Below are 20,671 nucleotides of genomic sequence, written 5' to 3'. Positions count from 1 at the left end.
CAAGGTAGCAAGGGATCTGGTCACAGGAAAACATCTAAAGATGACTCAGAGAGTTGAAAACATCCACCAGTTGTTGGTGGGATAGTAATAGAGCAGTGAACTTGGGGCTCTTTTTATTTAGCAATTGCTTTACATACATTGGGCTTCCCTGTGTTGTTTATCACATAGTGAAGAATCTGGCTGCAATGCAGGGGATGCAGGTTCGATCCCTGGGTGAGGAAGATCCCTTGGAGGAGGGAATGGCTACCAACTCCAGTGTTTTTGCCTGGAGAATTCCATGGACAGAGGAGTCCATGGGGTTGCAAAGAGTTGGACGTGAATGAGTGACTAACACACTCACTCTTTGCATGTATCATCTCAGTATCTCATGTAATTACCTCCATTTACAAATGAGCAAGTTGAAGTTCAGGTGTTTCCACCTGGGTGCAGTGAGAAACAATCTGTGGCACAGAGATGCAGTTTTGATCGCTGGGTTGGGAAGATCCCCTGGAGAAGGAAGTGGCAAACCACTCCAGTATTCTTGCCTGGGAAATCCCACGGACAGAGGAGCCTGGTGGGCTATAGTCCCCGGGGTCCCAAAGAGTCAGACACGACTGAGCATGCACACGTACAAACTGAAGTTCACTGAGCTCAGTCAAGACTTTTATTAAGTCACACGATAGGAAAAGCTAGGGCCTGGCTTTGAACCCAGAGAACTTTTTGCCATTTTGTTCCAGTGCCTCCTAAGCTGTTGCTGTGTCCCAGGGTTGCCAGGGGCTGAAGCCGAGCAGTCCAGCAGACTTGGGGCTTCTGATGCAGAACACATGGCCCAGGCTGCTGGTCACTTGCTTTCTGTCTGTCTGTCTGACCCAGGAGCTCTTCGGAAGAAATGGGTTTGAATACATGATGTTCCAGCTGTTTAAATCCCCAGCCAAGGACCTGCTCTTCAGTGATGACACAGAATGTCTGGCTAACCTTCAGGACAGAACAACTTACCAAAAATACTTAGGGCCAGAGTATCTTCAGGCTATTGCTAATGTGAGGCATTGCTTACCCTCTGGTGAGTAGAATAAACACCTAGGAGCACTAACATGTGCGTCAAGGCAAACATGTTTGTCTTAAAGATGACCTTGTGCCAAGCCTGGGCCGGTACCAATAGGAGCATAAAGATTCAGAGGGCTTGCTCCTGGCCCTGCAGGAAGATTCAGGCTTACCAGGGAAGCAACTCAATTAGGCAACAGTATAAGATACTACCTGAAAAGGCAAAATTGTTTGAAGGAGACAGAGGGTACAGTAGAACTAGAGATCTTTTGCAAATTGAACTTGTTTACATGTCGTTTTCCATTTTCTTTGGCTGCTAGAATGAAAATGTGTGTTACCATTTCAACGTAGGGAGAAGGTTGGAAATAACATATATATACCACTCACAGAGGACCAATTCGCAAAGATTTTAAGTAAAACGTATAGATAATACTTTATACAATTTAATAGAAACAAAGTATTAGCACTAAGCAGGCCATTTCTACATATATACATATGTAGAAGTAGCACTAAGTGTATCATTTCTATTTTTGTGTAGTATGGAAATGGCACAGCTACCTCAGAAAGAAATAAGTTGGAGAAATAAAATTAGGCCTGGAATAATCAAATTATCGGGAGTGTGCCTGAATTTTTGTTAAATTATATCATGTGTTAAAGATGAGGAGAGCAGGAGAGGAAAATGTAGGTGTGTAAGAATAACACTGACATCAGTTAGAGGCACGAGAGAGAAATGTTAAAGAAATCTTTATTATCTACCATTTACTTTTAGAAAATAGGAAAAGGATCATGTTTAAGAAGCACAGGCAGTACCTGACGATCTTTCTCTTATGTTACCTCTCACAGAACTTCTGGATGCCTGCACATTCCATGGAAATTAAAAACTGATCAAAGTGGGCAAACACAGAGATGCTCAGAGCCTGAAAATACAGTGGGGTCACATCCTCACTTGTCTGCGTGGTGGGTCTGTGTTAATATCACTTATCTTTATAATTGTATACTGTAACTGATGCAAAAGTTGGAATGAATAAAAATTATTATGTCTCCTCAGAAAACCATGAAATGTTCTCAGATTTTTGGGGGGAGGGCAAGAAAATGATTTCTTTATACTAGAATTGTGCTTGTGAAAATTTAGTATTTATTAAATTATATGTATTTTAAAGACCTCTGCAAGACTAAGTCAACTTCCCTGTCTATTCTTTGATTATTTTACCCAAGAGCCAACTCACTTAAAGTGAATTTAAGCAATACATCTGTCTGAAGGGAGTCTTTAAGTGGTGATCATACGTGTGCAAGGAAAGCATCAGTATGCGCAGTATCAAGGACTTACATAATGAAAATAAAGAAGAAAGAATGAGTTTGCGCATTTTAAAAGTATATTCATGCATTTAAAATTCATAATTTCAGGTAGAATTAAACTCCTGATCTGATTAATTGAAAAATATCAAAATTACTGTAAAAATCTAATCCTACTATCGTTCCTCAGTCAATTTGTTGAAAGTGTGATTTGCATTTCCTTAAGTGAGTTTCTTCTCAGAGATTTTACCATTTCTGTTATTACCATGATTCCAGCCTACGGTGGAATAAACATTGTATAGGAATCCAAGTTATATACTGTGAAGTACAGTTTGGTGTTTGGACCTCTGCTTCTGCCTGTGAAAGAGTAACCGGTACAGAATCGGCTCCTCTTCCATAAACAATTAAAAAATTGGGGAAAAACATGTTGCACAAATGTTTTTAATACTGGACAATAATAGTGCAGGACTATATGATCCTTGAAAGAGAGCAAAGAAAAGTGGTGTGCACAGTGATGGCCTTAGTCTTTGCCTAGAGGAAATTTCCAGATGACAGCAAAGGGAGGAGGAACCCACAAGAGCCCATCACGTTTGAGTTGAGGAACAAAGATAGGAGTTTGGGGAAGCCAAAGGCTTCCCTGGTGGCTCAGAGGTTAAAGTGTCTGCCTTCAATGTGGGAGACCCGGGTTCAATCCCTGGGTCCGGAAGATCCCCTGGAGAAGGAAATGGCAATCCATTCCAGTATTCTTGCCTGGAGAATCCCATGGACGGAGAAGCCTAGTAGGTTACAGTCCACGGGGTCGCAAAGAGTCAGACATGACTGAGCGACTTCACCATCACCATCACCAAAGTGACTGGAACTTGATTGGCATACAGCAGAGATACGTACTGGAATCTGCTTGAAACGCTTGGCCAAATACTCATCTGCCTATGTGTAAAATGAGACTGAAGTCTGTCAGGCTAGGCAGAGAATGACTGTGAGAGATCTAGAAGCTGAACAATGCCCAGGGCTCCCATAAGACCAGGAATCAACTACGGTCCTGCCAACCAGTGTAAAGAGACCTCACTGAACACCTAAGCTTTTCACTGAAGGCAGCTGGGGTGAAATAGCTGTAGATTAAGGCCTGCTCCATAACTGTCCTTACTGAGAGTGACGCTAGCCCTAGTGGGATAAACCAGATTTGCAAGTCACCTGCTTGACTGGCCTCTAAAATAAACCTCAATATTCGCTAAAGGAATACAAGAAAATCTCAACAGGATGGCATGCATGATATCTAGATGTGGCATGGAAAGATTGTTAGATGTGTAAAGAAGCTCAAAATGTGACCCAGAGTCATCAAAAAATCAACCAATGGAAACACACCTAGAAACCACGGAGATGACTGTATTCAATCAATGACCTTTACACAGTTGTAATAAACAGGCCTAAGGATTTAAATGAAAGCTTGAAGGAGAATTTCCTGCCCTCTAATGGTTAGCACTCTGCCCTTTCACTGCCAAGGGCCCAGGTTTGCTCCCTGATCGGGGAACTAAGATCTTACAAGTCACACAGCCAAAAATAAATAAATGAATAAGTAAATAAATAAATGAACACAGCAAAGAAAAACCTGTTAGATTTTTAAAAGAACTAGTGAAAAATATACAATGGCAAAGTTTGTGTTTTGAGGAATTTGTTTCATCTAAATACAATTTAGACACTATTTTTGCCATAAAATTGTTCAAAATATTGTCTTATTCTTTTAGTATCTGTGAGATGTCTAGTGATATCTCTTCTTCCATTTTCCTACTAGTAATTTGTATTTTCTCTCTTTTTCCTTGACCCATGTAGCTATAGCTTTATCAATATTCTTGAACTTCTCAAAAATTAATTTTTTATAAATTTTCACTACTATTTTTTAATCTCAGTTTCTGTTCTTAGCCTTCCTTCTACTTATTTTTCATTTATTTTTCCTTTTTCTCTTAGATTTTAAGGTGCAGGCTTAGATCAATGTTTAGAACATTTTATTTTTCTAATACAGGTACTTAAAATTATAAATTTCCATCCAAGCACTACTTTAGCTGCATCCTTAAATTTTGATATGTTTATTCTCATTATCACTGAGGTAAATTTTTTCTAGTTTTTCAAAGATTACTTCTTTGATCTGTTGATTATTTAAAAGCTATTTTTAATTTCCAAATATTTGGCAATTTTCCAGATTTGCTTTTGTAATTTATTTCTGTGTTCCAGGTATACTTTTTTTTTTTAATAGATATTCTTAATTGTTTGGTATAGTTCTGTAATATGTAGTATAGTATTATAAGTAGCAGTTAGGTCAAGTTGGTTCAAGTTATTATTCAAATTGTTTGCCTTGATTCATTTCCTACCAACTTTTTGCATTAGCTACTGGGAGAAGACAATTAAACTCTCCAACAAAAAGTATGAATTTTCTCATTTCTCCATCCAGTTTGATCAGATTTTGCTTTGTATGTCTGGAGGTTTTGTTAGGTACATACACATTTAGGATGTTAGGCTTTCTTGATGAATTGACTCTGTTACCATTATGAGATGTCCCTAGTTGACCAGTAACACTTTTTCTATTTAAGTTTATTAATTGGATATTAATATGACTCTTTCTTCTGATGGTTTCTTCTTGGTTTATTTTATTACATTCTTTTACTCTTAATCCATGTTTCTTTCTATTAAGGAGGGCTTCTTATAAAGAACATATAGCTGTTTTTTTTCTTCATTCAGTGTGACATTCTTTTTTCTTTTAAAGGAAGTGTTTAGTTCATTTGTATATAACATAGTTGTTGATATTTGTTTTCTGTCTCATCTGTTCTTTGTTCCTTATTTCCTCTTTTCTGCCTTCTATTGGATTCATTGAATAATTTTTAGTATTTCACTTTATCTTCTCTATTAGTTTATTATTCTTTATTGGCTTATTATTATTTTATTTCTTTGTTATTCTATAATAATAACTATTACTTTATAAATAAAAAGATATTTTAAATATCTTCTTGAAAGTTTGTAATATACGTATTTTATCTTAAGACTGGCATCAAATAACTTTATACCACTTTGTGGATAACTTATTGGGTTGGCCAAAAAGTTCATTTAGGTTTCCTGTAACATCTTATTTTTGGCCAACCCAGTAAGATCCTGCAATAGTGCAGCTCTACCTTCACCAGTGGAGTGTGGATACACTTTTAACAACCAGATATTCAAGGTAAAAAGGGCCCAGATTGGTATTATTTGCCAGTTTCACAGAGCGCATTCTCTTGCCATGGATGATTTCAAACTATCAAAGTAATGTCAGAGATGAGAAGAGATACACAGTCAGCCTTTGCAAGCCAGCACAAGCTAGCTGCACTACCTCCCTGACTTCCTTGTTTTATTTTTTGTGCTTTTATTATCAGACATTTCACTCCTACATATGTTAGAAACTCCACAATAAAATATATACAAAATAATGAAAGTGATATTTTTACATCAAGCTGTCAGTTACCTTTTAATGATATTTAAAAATGAATTTGAAATAGCTCTAGCTGCTATTTCAAATCCTAAAAGATGATGCTGTTAAAATGCTGCACTTAATATGCCAGCAAATTTGGGAAACTCAGCAGGGGCCACAGGACTGGAAAAGGTTAGTTTTCATTGCAGTCCCAAAGAGGGGCAATGCCAAAGAATGTTCAAACTTCTGCACAGTAGCACTCATTTCACATGCTAGCAAGGTAATGCTCAAAATCCTCCAAGCGAGACATCAACAGTACGTGAACTGAGAACTCCCAGATGTACAAGCTGGATTTAGAAAAAGCAGAGGAACCAGAGATGGAATTGCCAACATCCATTGGATCATAGAAAAAGCAAGAGAATTCCGGAAAAATATCTGCTCCATTGACTATGCTAAAGCCTTTGACTGTGTGGATCATGACAAACTGTTGAAAATTCTTGAAGAAATAGGAATATGAGACCACCTTACCTGTCTCCTGAGAAACCTGTACACAAGTCAAGAAGCAACAGTTAGAACTGGACATGGAGCAATCAGTCTAACAATGGTTAGACTGGTTCAGAATTCAGAAAGGAGTACATCAAAGTTGTATACTGTCACCCTGCTTATTTAACTTATACGCAGAGTACATCATGCAAAATGCCAAACTGGATGAAGCACAAGCCGAAATCAAGATTTCTGGGAGAAATATCAATAGCCTCAGATATGCAGATGACACCACCCTTATTGCAGAAAGTAAAGAGGAATTAAAGAGACTCTTGATGAAGGTAAAAGAGGCTTAAAACTCAACATGCAGAAAACTAAGATCATGGCATCCAGTCCCATCACTTCACAGCAAATAGATGAGGAAACAATGGAAACAGCAAAAGATTTTATTTTCTTGGGCTCTAAAATCTCTGCAGATGGTGACTGCAGCCATGAAATTAAAAGACGCTTGCTCTTTGGAAGAAAAGCTATGACAAACCTACATAGTGTATTAAAAAGCAGAGACATTACTTTGCCAACAAAGGTCCATATAGTCAAAGCTATGGTTTTTCCAGTAGTCATTTATGGGTGTGAGAGTTGGACCATAAAGAAGGCTGAGCACCGAAGAATTGATGCTTTCAAACTGTGGTGTTGGAGAAGACTCTTGAGAGTCCCTTGGACTGCAAGGAGATCAAACCAGTTAATCCTAAAGGAAATCAATCCTAAATATTCACTGGAAGGACTGATAGTGAAGTTGAAGCTCCAGGACTTTGGCCACCTAATGTGAAGAGTGGACTCATTGGAAAAGGCCCTGATGCTGGGAACGATAAAAGGCAGGAGGAGAAGGGAACAACAGAGGATGAGATTGTTGGAATGGTATCGTCAACTCGATGGACATGAGTTTGAGCAACCTCCGGGAGATGGTGAAGGACAGGGAAAGCCTCGCATGTTGCAGTCCATAGCATTGCAAAGAGTCTAACATGACTTAGCTACTGAACAACAACAGAAAATGAAAAAAATCTTTAATATTTACCCACATCTTTACTGTTTCTGGCTCTCTCCATACTTTGTGTAGCTTGGAGATTTTAGATATTTTGTGGATACATCTTTCTGGCTTGCTTTATTGTCTGTAGATATGTTATTTTTCATCTTATTTAATTTTTGGTAATAACTTTATATAGTATTTGACCATGATACTTTCTGTTATTCAGTTTTAGGTGAAATTTGCTTTCCTGAGCTTTTAGAATAAGGCTATTTTCAAGAAAGCGTTTCTTACTTTACAGAGCTCCATCTTCGGTTGTTTTGTGCATTATTCAAAAACATAGTTCCGTGCTTTCTTGGGTTTCTTGGTTTTATGTTTTTGTCCACTTTTGGTCTAGACCTTCTTTTTACTTCCTCCTTGTTTTCCTTTTCCTATACAAATTTGATTCCACTCTCAGTGGTCTCTTGCTCCAGACAGCTCTAGGTCATTTTGTCCTACTTGATTGGGAAAGGTATTTTCACACCTGGTCCTAGGTTATCTCCTTGCAAGATATCCCTAGGAAGCCACAGGCATGCTTATCCTTTACACTGGGGCTTTTAACCTTTACACAGTGACTATGGCCTCTGACTGGCTTGAGTTTCTACCATCAGTTTCCCCCACCAGGAGAGCCACCCATGCAGTCTTCAGTGGAATAGACCTGAGGCAGAAGCCTGAAGATTCTGGTCCAACAGGGACCTCTCCCTGATCGGGAAAGAGCTATCAAGTACCTTATCACTTGGAAAGAAAACCAGAGCAGATTATTAATGTTTAGTATTTCAACATGTTTGAGGTACTAATGGACCCTTTTGAGGATTAATAAAGTCCTGGGACTCTCACCCTAGTAACACACACACACACACCTTGGTGCGTAATTTTTGTATATTTATACCTCCAGTCCAGCGATTCTTCCACAACCTCACACCACCTTCCCCTAGGGTGTTTAGAGTTAATAGGGATAAGGGCTACTTAATCTGCTTTCAGGCTGATGCTATCCTGTGGGGTTAATAAGTCTTGTTGCACAAGTTGCATATATTTATGTTAAAGGAACATTTCTCTGTGGAACATTTATGACAATTAAAAGAGGAAGATAATTCAACTGTAGATACCAACAGTTGACACCAATTTCTGCAAATCTGTAAAGATCAGAGGTTTACTTTGGGACAGCTGAGAAACAAGGTGGACTTTGCCATCTTCTTCCCATGCAGAGCAGGAACATCAAACAATGGCATTTGCTGTCCGGGCAGTAGAGGAAATCTGCTATCTGTTTGTTTTGCCCCAGGAGCACCAGACTTTGCCCAGCTTCACCAGCCACTGCTCATGGCCCATTTGAAGGTCTTGGGACTTGGCTTCTCTTGGTGAATGAGAATGGGAAGTGAAATCCCTAAATGACTTAGAAAACATTATGAATAACAACTTTCAAGAAAGCATGTCACAGGCTGGTGGGGATAGCTCAGGATATTGAGTCTAAAGTTTTGGTTTCCGGCTTTGTCTGCCTTGCTGGGTACCCTACCAGTTATGTCCTCTGGCTGGGCCTCAGTTTTTCTCTCTATAAAACAAGATCATTGTACGGATAGTCTTATAGAATATGTTTTGCTGAAGAGTCCATTAACAATGAAAGGTGCCATAAAGAAATTATGGTAATTCACTTCATTAATTCACTGAATGTATTATTAGTACCTAGTCTATGTTACAAAGAAGGCAATGGCAACCCACTCCAGTACTCTTGCCTGGAAAATCCCATGGATGGAGGAGCCTGGTAGGCTGCAGTCCATGGGGTTGCAAAGAGTCGGACACGACTGAGCGACTTCACTTTGACTTTTCACTTTCATGCATTGGAGAAGGAAATGGCAACCCACTCCAGTGTTCTTGCCTGGAGAATCCCAGGGACGGGGGAGCCTGGTGGGCTGCCGTCTATGGGGTCGCACAGAGTCGGACACGACTGAAGCGACTTAGCAGCAGCAGTCTATGCTGAGTGTTCTGTAATAATGATAGCATTGCCATTTATTGGTGACTGCTACATGTCAGGCAGGACTTGTACCTCAATAGCACTGTAAGTAATCTTCAAAATGACCCAAGAATGTAGGTGATCATATTTTTATTATTAAGGAGAAAACAGATGCTAAGAATAGATAAGTAACCTGTGCAGCATCATGTATTTTCTAAGGGGCCTGTGATTCAAAACCAGGAGTCCCTGACTCCAATTTCATATCCATTTTGTTCCACAGATTGCACATAATACCCAGCATCTGTCCTCAGTAATGGACAAGTGAATAAAAAGTGTGCATACGTAACTAGCATAAGGAGAAAAAGGTTTGCAGCATCTGTTTGCTATATTCTTTATAATACATTGTCTAGGATTTACTGGTCGGTATTCTTTCAGGGCTCCCTGATGTGGTATGACTTGAGGAGCTGGGGTCACAGCACTGTGCAAACAGAAATTGAAGGGGAAGATATTGGTCATGACAAAAATAAAAATAAGGAAAATAATGTGATGGGTACTGTAGTAGATGACTTACCTTAATTGCTAATTTACTTCTCATAATAACCCTACAAAAGTGAATATTATTATTCTCATTTTCTAGGTAAGGAACTGAGGCAATGAGAGTTAGATTAACTTGCCTAACTCACTAAACAACTGAAAGTCTATTCGGTAGAATAGAAGTGAAAGTGCAGAAGCAAATGATCAAACCACACTAGTTAGGGAGAACCAGGGTCTCATTCCCTTCTTGTCCCAATCTTTGCAGTTATGATCATTTCTCATGTTGACTTAATCCTACTGCTATCACCACGACATTCTTATTTAGCACTGGGCAGATGATTTCCAAATTCAAATCTGGGAATTAACTCCACTTCTGGGAGCAGATTCTTCTGTCTGAAATTCTTCCTTTATTTAAAAATCCAGACTCCTTGATACCCTGGTGTTCTGTCCCACTGTATACTGAACTCTCAGGATTTCCCAGGCTTCCTTTCCCCTCCATATTATCCCACTGAGTGGTCTAGGAGAAGTCAATTGTCGGAGTCACCTCTGGACAGTTCCACCCTGGGACAGATCCTACCTGTTTCACAGTTTTGCCTGAAATCAGCCCTATCATGGAGTTCTAAACTGCGTCCTGCCCCTAACGTCTAACTGCTTTCCCATCTTGGGCAAATCTGTCCGAGTTCTCTGCAAAGAGTACACCAGAGAAGACCAACTTTTCCTGCATGCCTGCCTTTGATCAGGGACTTTTGTCCCTTTGCCTATGACCAGAGTCCACTCAGTTCCAGGGTCAGTGGCCTGTGCATCTATTGGCCTAGAGGTCAGATTGGCCAGGTTAGGTTGAACATTATACTGATAAGGAAAAGGTTTTCTTAGGAGATTTTTTGCTTGCAGAATGGATATCTTTGACTTTTGAAGCAAGGAGAAACATCTGCTAGACTCTCCCAGTACTCTATAGAAGAATGATTGGGTTGAGGAGAAAGAGTCCAGAGCTTTGTTTAATGGTGAAAAGTGCTGACTATCTCTGTTCAGTTATTCCTCATTCCACACATGATCCTTCATTCTGCCCTTCACAGAATACTGTTTAACTATGGAGACAGGTAAAAAGGGTAAAAAGGCTCCTCTTCCTTTTACTTTTCTCTGCTTTTCTCTTTCTCTTCTCTTTTTGTTCGTTTTTTTCAGTTATAAATATTTGTTCTCATTCATTTCATTTCCTTGAGTGTGTCGGGGGGAGTGAAGCCTGAGAGACTGGGTCAAAGAGGCAGTTGGAGGATCAGGAGATTGATAATATATAGGGGAAGGGAACAAGGGCTAGAAATATTGAGAATATTTAGGTCAAGGAGAAGGGAATTACAAATACGCGGAGGGAGAAAACTAAGACTTGCGGTAGCATCAACTTGAATTGCAGGAATCAGTGTGAACTCATGGTTGGAGAGAGAGAGAGAGAGAGAGAGAGAGAGAGAGAGAGAGAGAGAAATGAATGTAGATGTGTGTTCGTATGGAGATCCATATCTATACCTAAGATATATCTATATATGTCTGTTGAAAGACCCTATTATCAGTTTCTCTCCCAAGCAGTTCCCATACCTAGCACCCACATTTTGCTTCCTAAATACCATTCTATACTACAATGATAAAGTTTCTTAGAGAAATGAGATGAAACAGAGAGTCTAGAACTGGTATAGGGAAAGTGTGAGATAGGGCTGAATGTCATATTCTGCCAAAAAGTGAAGTGCTTGAAAAATTATAAGGCTTGTAAAAAATACACAGGAGTAAGCTTGAAGGTCCACAACCGTCTGATCATCCAAATAAATGAGGAGTAGAGTTCTGGCAAGATGGCAGAGTATAAAACACCAAAAATCAGTCTTCCTACTCAAACAACAATGGCACTAGTAGAATTGTTTGACTTAAGCATTTTTGGAGGCTTCCAACTTCTAGGGGAAGGTTTAAAGGGTAAATTGTTATTAATTTTGGTCAGTTTCAGTTCTTAGCAATGGCTACCTATCTCCATCCCCACTGCCCCGCATCGGACAGCTGTGCATGTATTCCAGGAGCAGCTTGCGCATAGCTTGTGGAATCAAGGTGAGCAATAAGGACTCTGTTATGAAATATTTAGAATCTAATGTTAGGGTCATTGATAGTTGCTTACGAACATGGAGAGGCAGGTACAGAGGAGGGATGTCATTGTTATTGTATTTTACCTCTTTGTTGCAAGACCCTCCTCCACTGAGTGACTTCCAGAGAATTTCAAGGGCCAATATAAATGGCAATCCACTCCAGTACTATTGCCTGGAAAATCCCATGGACAGAGGAGCCTGGTAGGCTACAGTCCATGGGGTTTTAAAAAGTCGGACACGACTGAGCGACTTCACGTTCACATTCATAATTTTACCTGGGCTTTCCAGGTGGTTTAGTGGTAAAGAATCCACTAGCAATGCAGGAGACTTGAATTCAATCTCTGGGTTAGGAAAATCCCCTGGAGAAGGAAATGACAACCCACTCCAGTATTCTTGCCTGGGAAATGCCATGGACGGAGGAGCCTAGTGGGTTATAGTCCATGAGGTCACAAAAATGTTGGACATCACTTAGAGACTAAACAACAACAACAATCTTTTTATCACACTTTTTCACTTTTCTCCCTTTCTCCCTTTTGAGAGTGAGGCATTTAAGACTTAAAAAGCAACTTTATAGTCAGAGAAAATTAAGAAGTCATTGTGCATACACAGGGAAAGATGTGGGATCAAAAATACCTGAAAAGACCTTAACTTTGTACTTCTGATTGATTCTTGGCACAGAGCTAGTACACAGCCATTTAAAAGCAAAACAAAACAAAACAAAACTGCAAACCCCAATGAAGAAGGAGAATCTGATTTCCAGAGTTAATATATTGTTGAATTCAAATGTCTCATTTTCAACAACAACAAAAACACAAGACATGCAAAGAAACATTCAAAGGGGGGAAAAAATCAACAAAAAAGGTCCCTGAAAAAGACCTGATGGTGGATGTACTAGACAAAAACTTTAAAATGGCTGCTTTAAAAATGCTCAAAGAACTAAAAGGAGATGTAGAGGAAGTTTTTTTTTTTATAAAAGAAGATGTATAAACAAAGTGGAAATATCAAGAAAGAGATAGAAAACCTCAAAAGAAACTTAGAATTTCTGAAGTTAAAAGTATAATAACTGAAATAAAATTCACTAGAAGAATTCAAAGCATATTTGAAAAGGGAGAAGAATCAGTGAACTGAAATTGAGTCTGAGGAACAAAGGAAAAAATATAGAGGAAAAGTGAACGAAGAATAAGGAAACTGTGGGTCATCATAATGCAGAATAACATATACCTTATGGGAGTCCCAGAGGAGAAGAGAAAGGAGCAGAGAGAATATTTGAAAACATGGTCAAAAATCTCCCAGATTTGATGAGAGATATGAACATAAATCCAAGAATCTCAAGGAACACCAACTAGGGTGACCTCAGGACTCACAGTGAGACAAAACCAAAGTATCAAAAGCCAGAGACAGTAAGATAATCCTGAATGCAGCAAGAGGGAAGAAGTTCTTGACATACAAGCAATCTTTGACAAGATTATTAACAAATTCCTCCTCAAAAGCTTTGGAGGTCAGAAGGCAGTGGGCTGAAATATTTAAGGTGCTAAAGGGCAAAGCACGATCAACCAAGAATCCTGTATCCAGCAAAATTGTCTTTCAAAAGTGAGGGAGAAATTAAGATAGTCTCAGAGAAACAAAAGCTAGGGACGATTGTTACCACTAGATCTGTTCTACGAAATATAGTAAAGGTGATCCTGCAGGTTAAAATCAAAGGACACCAGACAATAACTTGAAGCCTTATGCAGAAATAAAGGTCACATTAAAAGAAGATACAGAGTGATTATAGAAGCTAATATTATTGTAACAACGGTGTGCAATCCCCTATTTTGTTTTCTGTAGGTACAAGGCCAGGTGGCTTTAGTGGTAAAGAACCTGCCCGCCAGTGTAGGAGACTGAGGAGATGCAAGTTAGATCCCTAAGTCAGCAAGATCCCCTGTAGGAGGGCATGACCACCTACTCCAGTATTCTTGCCTGGTGAATCCCACGGACAGAGGAGTCTGACAGACCTCAGGCCATCACACAGAGCCAGACATAGCTGAAGTGACTTAGCACACATGCAAGGCAAAATCAATTATTAGTCTATGTTTTCAAACACAGTGTATAAAGATGTGATTTTGTGAAATAAACTATTGGAAGAGTAGGGAATGGAGCTGTAAAGGAGCAGTGTTTGCATGTTACTTCAGTTCAGTTCAGTTCAGTCGCTCAGTCGTGTCTGACTCTTTGTGACCCCATGAACTGCAGCACACCAGGCCTCCCTGTCCATCACCAACTCCCAGAGTTCACCCAAACCCATGTCCCTTGGGTCGGTGATGCCATCCAACCATCTCGTCCTCTGTCGTCCCCTTCTCCTCCTGCCCTCAATCTTTCCCAGCATCAGGGTCTTTGCAAATGAGTCAGCTCTTCGCATCAGGTGGCCATAGTATTGGAGTTTCAGCTTCAGCATCAGTCCCGCCAATGAACACCCAGGACTGATCTCCTTTAGGATGGACTGGTTGGATCTCCTTAAGATGATATAAATTCAAATTAGAGTGGTATAAGTTAAATTATATAATCTATAGTAACCACAAGGTAAATAGCTATAGGAAACACACAAAAGGAAATGAGAAGGAAATGAAAATATCTCACTACTAAAAAAATCAACTAAACACAGGAGAAGACAGTAATGCTGAAAATGAGGGAAAAAAAACTATATGGTTTGCAGCAAACAAGTAGTAATATGACAGAAGTCCCTCCTTATCAGTAATTACTTTCAATAAAAACAGATTAAACTTTCCAACAAAAAGACAGAAATTAGCAGAATGGGGAAAAAAGATCTAATAATACATTGTCTAGAATGGATTTACTTTGATCCAAAGACACAGATAGATTGAATATAAAGTGATGGACATGAGTCTGAGTAAGCTCTGGGAATTGGTGATGGATAGGGAAGCTTGGCGTGCTGCAGTCCACGGGGTTATAAAGAGTCAGAAATGACTGAGCGACTGAACTGAAAGTGAACTGAATGCATTGGAAAACTACTATCAACAAACCAGAATATTTTAAGTGGTGAGAATGTGGATAAATCAAAACCCTGTTGGTTGGAATGTAAAGTAGTGCAGCCATTGTGGAAAATAGTAAGCAAATTTCTCAAAAAAATTTGATATGGGTTACCATATAATCCAGAAATTTCACTTCAGAGTATATACCCATAAGAATTGAAAGCAAGGTCTCATAGAGATATTTATACACTCATGGTTTATAGAAGTATTATTTGCAATAGCTAAAGTGTGGAAGAAACCCAAGCGTCCATTGCTTGATGAATGGAGAAGCAAATATGATATATACACACAATGGAATATTTTTCAGCCTTAAAAGAAGGAAAGTATTGACATATACTACAGCATGGATGAAGCAAAAAGCAAATATTATATGATTCTGCTTAAATGAAGTATTTAGTGTAGTCAAAATCATGGAGATAGAAAGTAAAGAGGTGGTTGCCAGGGGCTGGAAGTAGAGAAAAATGAGAAATTATTGGTTACTTGGTATAGTTTTAATTTTGCCAGATGAAGAGTTCTAGAGATGAATGGTGGTGACAGTTTGCACAGTAGAATGGATGTACTTAATACCACTGAATTGTACATTTTAAAATGGCCAAGATGATAAGTGTTATGGTACGTGTTTCTTAACCACAATAAAAAATGGGAGAAGGAATGATAGAAATGTATTATAACCCACTGAATATAAAAGAAACCCCTAAGCCCATGCTGATAAAAACAAGCAAATAGAGAAAGAGAAGTACTTGTTTACTTTAGAATGTCAGTCGATAAATGTATAAGGAATGATATACTCAGAAAATCACTATTTGACAATGAATATAGTAATAATTGATTCAGGCAAGAATCATCAATGGATACTAAAACTGGAGGATGAAAGTTTGATGAGGAAGAAAAGTAGTCTCAAAGTATCTCCTCACAAACTGCTCATTAATTACAAAGGAAAATTTACAGTGTAGAAACCTGCCAGACAGCACCTTAACCAAGCAAATACAGTTAACAGAAATGATAATGGGACATATTACTATTGGCTTCCTTCTAGTGCAATTCTGAGAAGCCAGCATCACTTCTGTGATGTTGCTGCAAAAATCATGAATGAAATCATGAAGCAATTTCAGACAGACCCAAATTGAGGGACTTTCTGTAAAATGCTGTTAAATGCAAAATAACATGTTAAATCACATAAGCCAAATTCAGAATATTGGAGATACCAAAGAACAAAAGATGCCGTTTCTTCAAGTAACTAGCATAAAAGGTAAAAGAAAAGAGTAGAAGAGTTTTAAGATATATAACCAATTCAAACCCTGGGTCTTATTTTAAGTTCTAATTTGAACAAGGTAACTTAAAAATTTTTTGACAACCAGGGAAATTGGCATATTCCCTGGGAATTAGATGATAATATGGAATAATTAATCTTTTGACAGATGTGATAAACATTTTGGTTATATGTTAAAAGTTCTTTGGTTGTTAGAGACACACATTTTGTGGGTGAAATAATGCAATGTCTGCTGTTCTAGAAAAAAGGTGGGAAGTGGGAGGATAGATGAAATAATATTGGCAAAATGTTGACAGTTGTTGAAGTTGGATAAGGGGTTATTGTTATTTAATCGCTCAGACATGTCCAACTCTTGGCGACCCTATAGACTGTAACCCACCAGGCTCCTTTGTCTATGGGATTTCCCAGGCAAGAATACTGGAGTGGGCTACCATTTCCTTCTCCAGGGGATCTTTCCGACCCAGGGATTGAACCTGCATCTCCTGCATTGCCAGAGAATTCTTTACTGCTGAACCACCAAGGAAGCCCCAGGTAAGGTGTGCATGGGAGTTTATTACATCATTTTCTATGTATATTTGAAAATTTCCTATGTCTATGTAAAAGAAGGAGGAGAAAGAGAAGAATCTGAAATACATCCTAAACCATAACTAGTAAAGAATTTAATTTGCTTCTCTTTTGCCACTTCATTTATTTTTTAATTGAAAGATAATTGCTTAACAGAATTTTGTTGATTTCTGTCAAACATCAACAAGAATCAGTCATAGGTACACCCATGTCTCCTCTCTCCTAAACCTCTCTCCCATCTCTCTCTCCATCGCACCCCTCTAGATTGTCACAGAGTCCCTGTTTGAGTTCCCTGAGTCATACAGCAAATTCCCATTGGCTATCTATTTTACATATGGTATTGAAAGTTTCCATGTTACTCTCTCCATACATCTCATCGTCTCCTTCCTCTCCTTCCCCCACATCCATAGGTCTGTTCTCCATGTCTGTTTCTCCATTGCTGCCCTGCAAATAAATTTATCAGTACCATCTTTCTAGATTCCAATATATGCATTAGTATATGATATTTATATTGCTCTTTCTGACTTACTTCACTCTGTATAGTAGGCTCTAGGTTTATCCACCTCATTAGAACTGACTCAAATGCATTCCTTTTTATGACTGAGCAATATTCCATTGTATATATGTACCACAGCTTCTTTACCCAGTCATCTGTCAATGGACATCTAGGTTGCTTCCATGTTCTAGCTATTGTAAGCAGTGCTGAAATGAACACTGGGGTTCAGTTCAGTTCATTTGCTCAGTCGTGTCTGACTCTTTGTGACCCCATGGACTGCAGCAGGCCAGGCTTCCCTGTCTTTCACCAACTCCTGGAGCTTGCTCAAACTCATGTCCATTGAGTAGGTGGTGCCATCCAACCATCTCATCCTCTGTCATCCCCTTCTCTTCCTGCCTTCAATCTTTCCCAGAATCAGGGTCTTTTCCATTGAGTCACTTCTTCTCATCAGGCGGCCAAAGTATTGGAGTTTTAACTTCACTATCAGTCCTTCCAGTGAATATTCAGGGTTGATTTCCTTTAGGATTGACTGGTTTGATCTCCTTGCAGCCCAAGGGACTCTCAAAAATCTTCTCCAACATCACAGTTCAAAAGCATCGATTCTTTGGTGCTCGGCTTTCTTTATAGTCCAACTCTCACATCCATAAATGACCACTGGGAAAACCATAACTTCAACTAGATGGACCTTTGTCAGCAAAGTAATCTCTCTGCTTTTTAATATGTTGTCTAGGTTGGTCATAGCTTTTCTTCCAAAGAGTAAGCGTCTTTTAATTTCATGGCTGCAGTCACCATCTGCAGTGATTTTGGAGCCTTAAAAAATAGTCTCTCACTGTTTTCATTGTTTCCCCATCTATTTGCCATGAAGTGATGGGACCAGATGTGATGATCTTAGTTTTCTGAATGTTGAGTTTTAAGCTAACTTTTTCGCTCTCCTCTTTCACTTTCATCAAGAAAGTCCTTTGCTTTCTGCCATTAGGGTGGTGTCATCTGCGTATCTGAGGTTATTGATATTTCTCCTGGCAATCTTGATTCCAGCTTGTGCATCATCCAGTCTGGCATTTCACATCATGTACTCTGCATATAAGTTAATGTGTCTTTTTCAATTTTGGTTTCCTCAGGGTATATGCCTAGGAGTGGGATTGCTAGATCATATGGTGGTTTTATTCATAGTTTTTTTATTCCTAATGTTTTAAGGAATCTCCATACTATCTTCCATAGTGGCTGTATCAATTTACATTCCCACCAGCAATGCCAGAGGGTTTCCTTTTCTCCACATCCTCTGCAACATTGATTGTAGACTTTTTGGCGATGGCCATTCTGACTGGTGTGAGGTGGTATCTCATTGTAGTTTTGATTTGCATTTTTTAAATAATGAGTAATGTTGAGCATCTTTTCATTGTTTGTTAGCCATCTGTATGACTTCTTTGGAGAAGTGTCTGTTTAAGTCTTTTTCCCACTCTTTGATTGGGTTGTTTGTTTTTCTGTTATTGAGTTGTATGAGCTGCTTGTATGTTTTGGAAATTAATTCTTTGTCAGTTGTTTCCTTTGCTATTATTTTCTCCCATCCTGATGGTGTCTTTGTAGACAAACTACAAACTACTTGTGTGTAGTTTCTTTGCTATGCTAAAGCTTTTAAGTTTATTCAGGTCACACTTGTTTAATTTTTGTTTTTATTTCCATTACTATAGGAGATGGGAAGTGCCGGGGGCCAGCGTGAGGAACTCCGCCTATGGTGAAGGTCATGAGGAAGGAGGCTTGGCATACGCAAAGGCGTGATCAAGCCTCAGGAAACCGCCTGTTCCTGAGCATCTAACCCCAAAACCAGAGTCTGTTTTATGCTCTCACTTACAACTCTGACTTTACGAGGGGCTCTCCCCCATAACCGTTTCTCTCGGAGAGGGAGTAAACGTGCAGCTCCAAGGCAATAAAAATTCTTGGGCGTGACTAGAGTGTTTCAGCTTATGGACTGCTCTGAAGGTTATCTAGCCCGCCTGTATAGGTTAGTCCTGCCACATGTGATTGTTTACAGCCTCCCAATCTGAGAGGCACGAGATGTTTTGGGGAGTTAGAAATTATTAGTATAATGGGTTGGTTAGGAATTATATTGGTGAAGGGTTTTTTCATTTGTTGTGTCAATAATTGCTGCTAATTCCCTGCTCTGGGTGGGACAAGGATGTCTCAGGTCAAACCTCTCTGCGGACAGACTAGCTTGTGTGACAGGATTATCCATACTCCTGCCACATGATTGTTTACTACCTCTTAACCATAAACAGCACAGAGAGTTTTGGATTATTTTGAGAGTCTTAATTAGCATAGGGCTTTTTCATCTTGTTGAGTCAATGATTGCCGACAGGCCTCCATATCCTTAGGCTCCTGGGAATATATTAATCAATGTATTTGGAATATAGCAAAGGAAATATAGTAGTTTTTGATGTTAGCAATACTAGACTTTTTGAGTTAATGGATTTTCTCTTTTGTAATAGATCACTGTACTTTGTTATAAATCACTGTGTCCTTGTTATGTAAAAATGTAACTTTATCACTATCTTAAGACTAAATAGATCTTAAGGGGAACATTGGTGAAAGAATTTTCATTTGTTGGGCTGATGTTTGCTGTTAAATCTCCATGTTCCCTACCCTTATAATGAATATAACTAACATATAGGAGAAATAAGTATTAACCCTTAAGACTAATCATGTTAACCTTGGGTTAAATAAATTCCTTTCTTGATTGTAACTCACTACACCCTCACCCTATAGGAATGCAACTGTATTTGGAGGGTGGTTCCTGGTTTAAGAGAAAACACCCTTGGAAAAAATAAGATTTTGGGTTACCAGAAAGAAAGGATCATAAAATGTCAGCAGGTCTCACTCATGGCTAGAAGATGATGTACCTTTTTATACATTTATGTGAAGCACCTGATTTTGATAAAGGTCAGGACTGCTGACTCCCGCGTGACTCTGTATTCATCCCTATGTGTAACAAAAGGTATATAAGCAAACCCAAAAATAAAGAAATTGGATCAGTTTCCGGAAAGACTGATTCCCCCATGTCGCTTCTTTCTTGCTCCCGTTTTTCTGGCTGAATTCCCATCTGGAGCATGGATGCTATTCCACGTAATCCAAGTTATTCAGCCTCTTTTTCTCCACTAATCTTCCTACTACACTATCCATTTCTAATCGCTCTATATCTGTGATTAAATATGTATTTTTCCAAAGACGCTGACTCCATCCCCACCTTCAAATCACCCTGGATCCACTGGGGCTGGACCCCGGCAAGTGGCACCCGAACAGGAGGTGGGTCACAGACTTTCTTACTTTGATTTATGTCATCGAATGTTCTGCCTATGTTTTCCTCTAAGAGTTTTATTTTCCATTTTGAGTTTACCTTTGTGTATGGCATTAGGAAGTATTCTACTTTCATTCTTTTGTATGT

General features: G+C 39.0%; 1 protein-coding gene and 1 long non-coding RNA gene across 4 annotated transcripts in view; both read left to right on the top strand.

The window, feature by feature from the left end:
* The window catches only part of LOC101117129 (inhibitor of carbonic anhydrase-like), a 45,505-nt gene extending 43,433 nt beyond the window's left edge, over positions 1–2,072 (top strand). For both annotated transcript variants that reach the window (XM_004003331.5, XM_012103227.4), the window contains exons 16-17: positions 853–1,039; positions 1,864–2,072. In XM_004003331.5, coding sequence (XP_004003380.2) covers positions 853–1,039; positions 1,864–1,898 — 222 coding nt within the window. In that variant the 3' untranslated portion in view covers positions 1,899–2,072. The remainder of the gene's footprint in view (positions 1–852; positions 1,040–1,863) is intronic.
* Positions 2,073–10,659: 8,587 nt separating this feature from the next.
* LOC132657427 (uncharacterized) lies at positions 10,660–20,272 on the top strand. 2 transcript variants are annotated; one of them, XR_009595604.1, is made up of 3 exons: positions 10,660–11,844; positions 16,622–16,706; positions 18,924–20,272. It is a non-coding gene; the product is annotated as an uncharacterized LOC132657427 (long non-coding RNA). The 2 variants fall into 2 exon arrangements; XR_009595603.1 differs by having other exon boundaries at positions 16,584–16,706.
* Positions 20,273–20,671: the final 399 nt, after the last annotated feature.

This window comes from Ovis aries, chromosome 1 (assembly GCF_016772045.2).
Source record: "Ovis aries strain OAR_USU_Benz2616 breed Rambouillet chromosome 1, ARS-UI_Ramb_v3.0, whole genome shotgun sequence".
Classification (NCBI taxonomy): Eukaryota; Metazoa; Chordata; class Mammalia; order Artiodactyla; family Bovidae; genus Ovis; species Ovis aries.
This window is presented reverse-complemented; position numbering and strand designations above follow the sequence as displayed.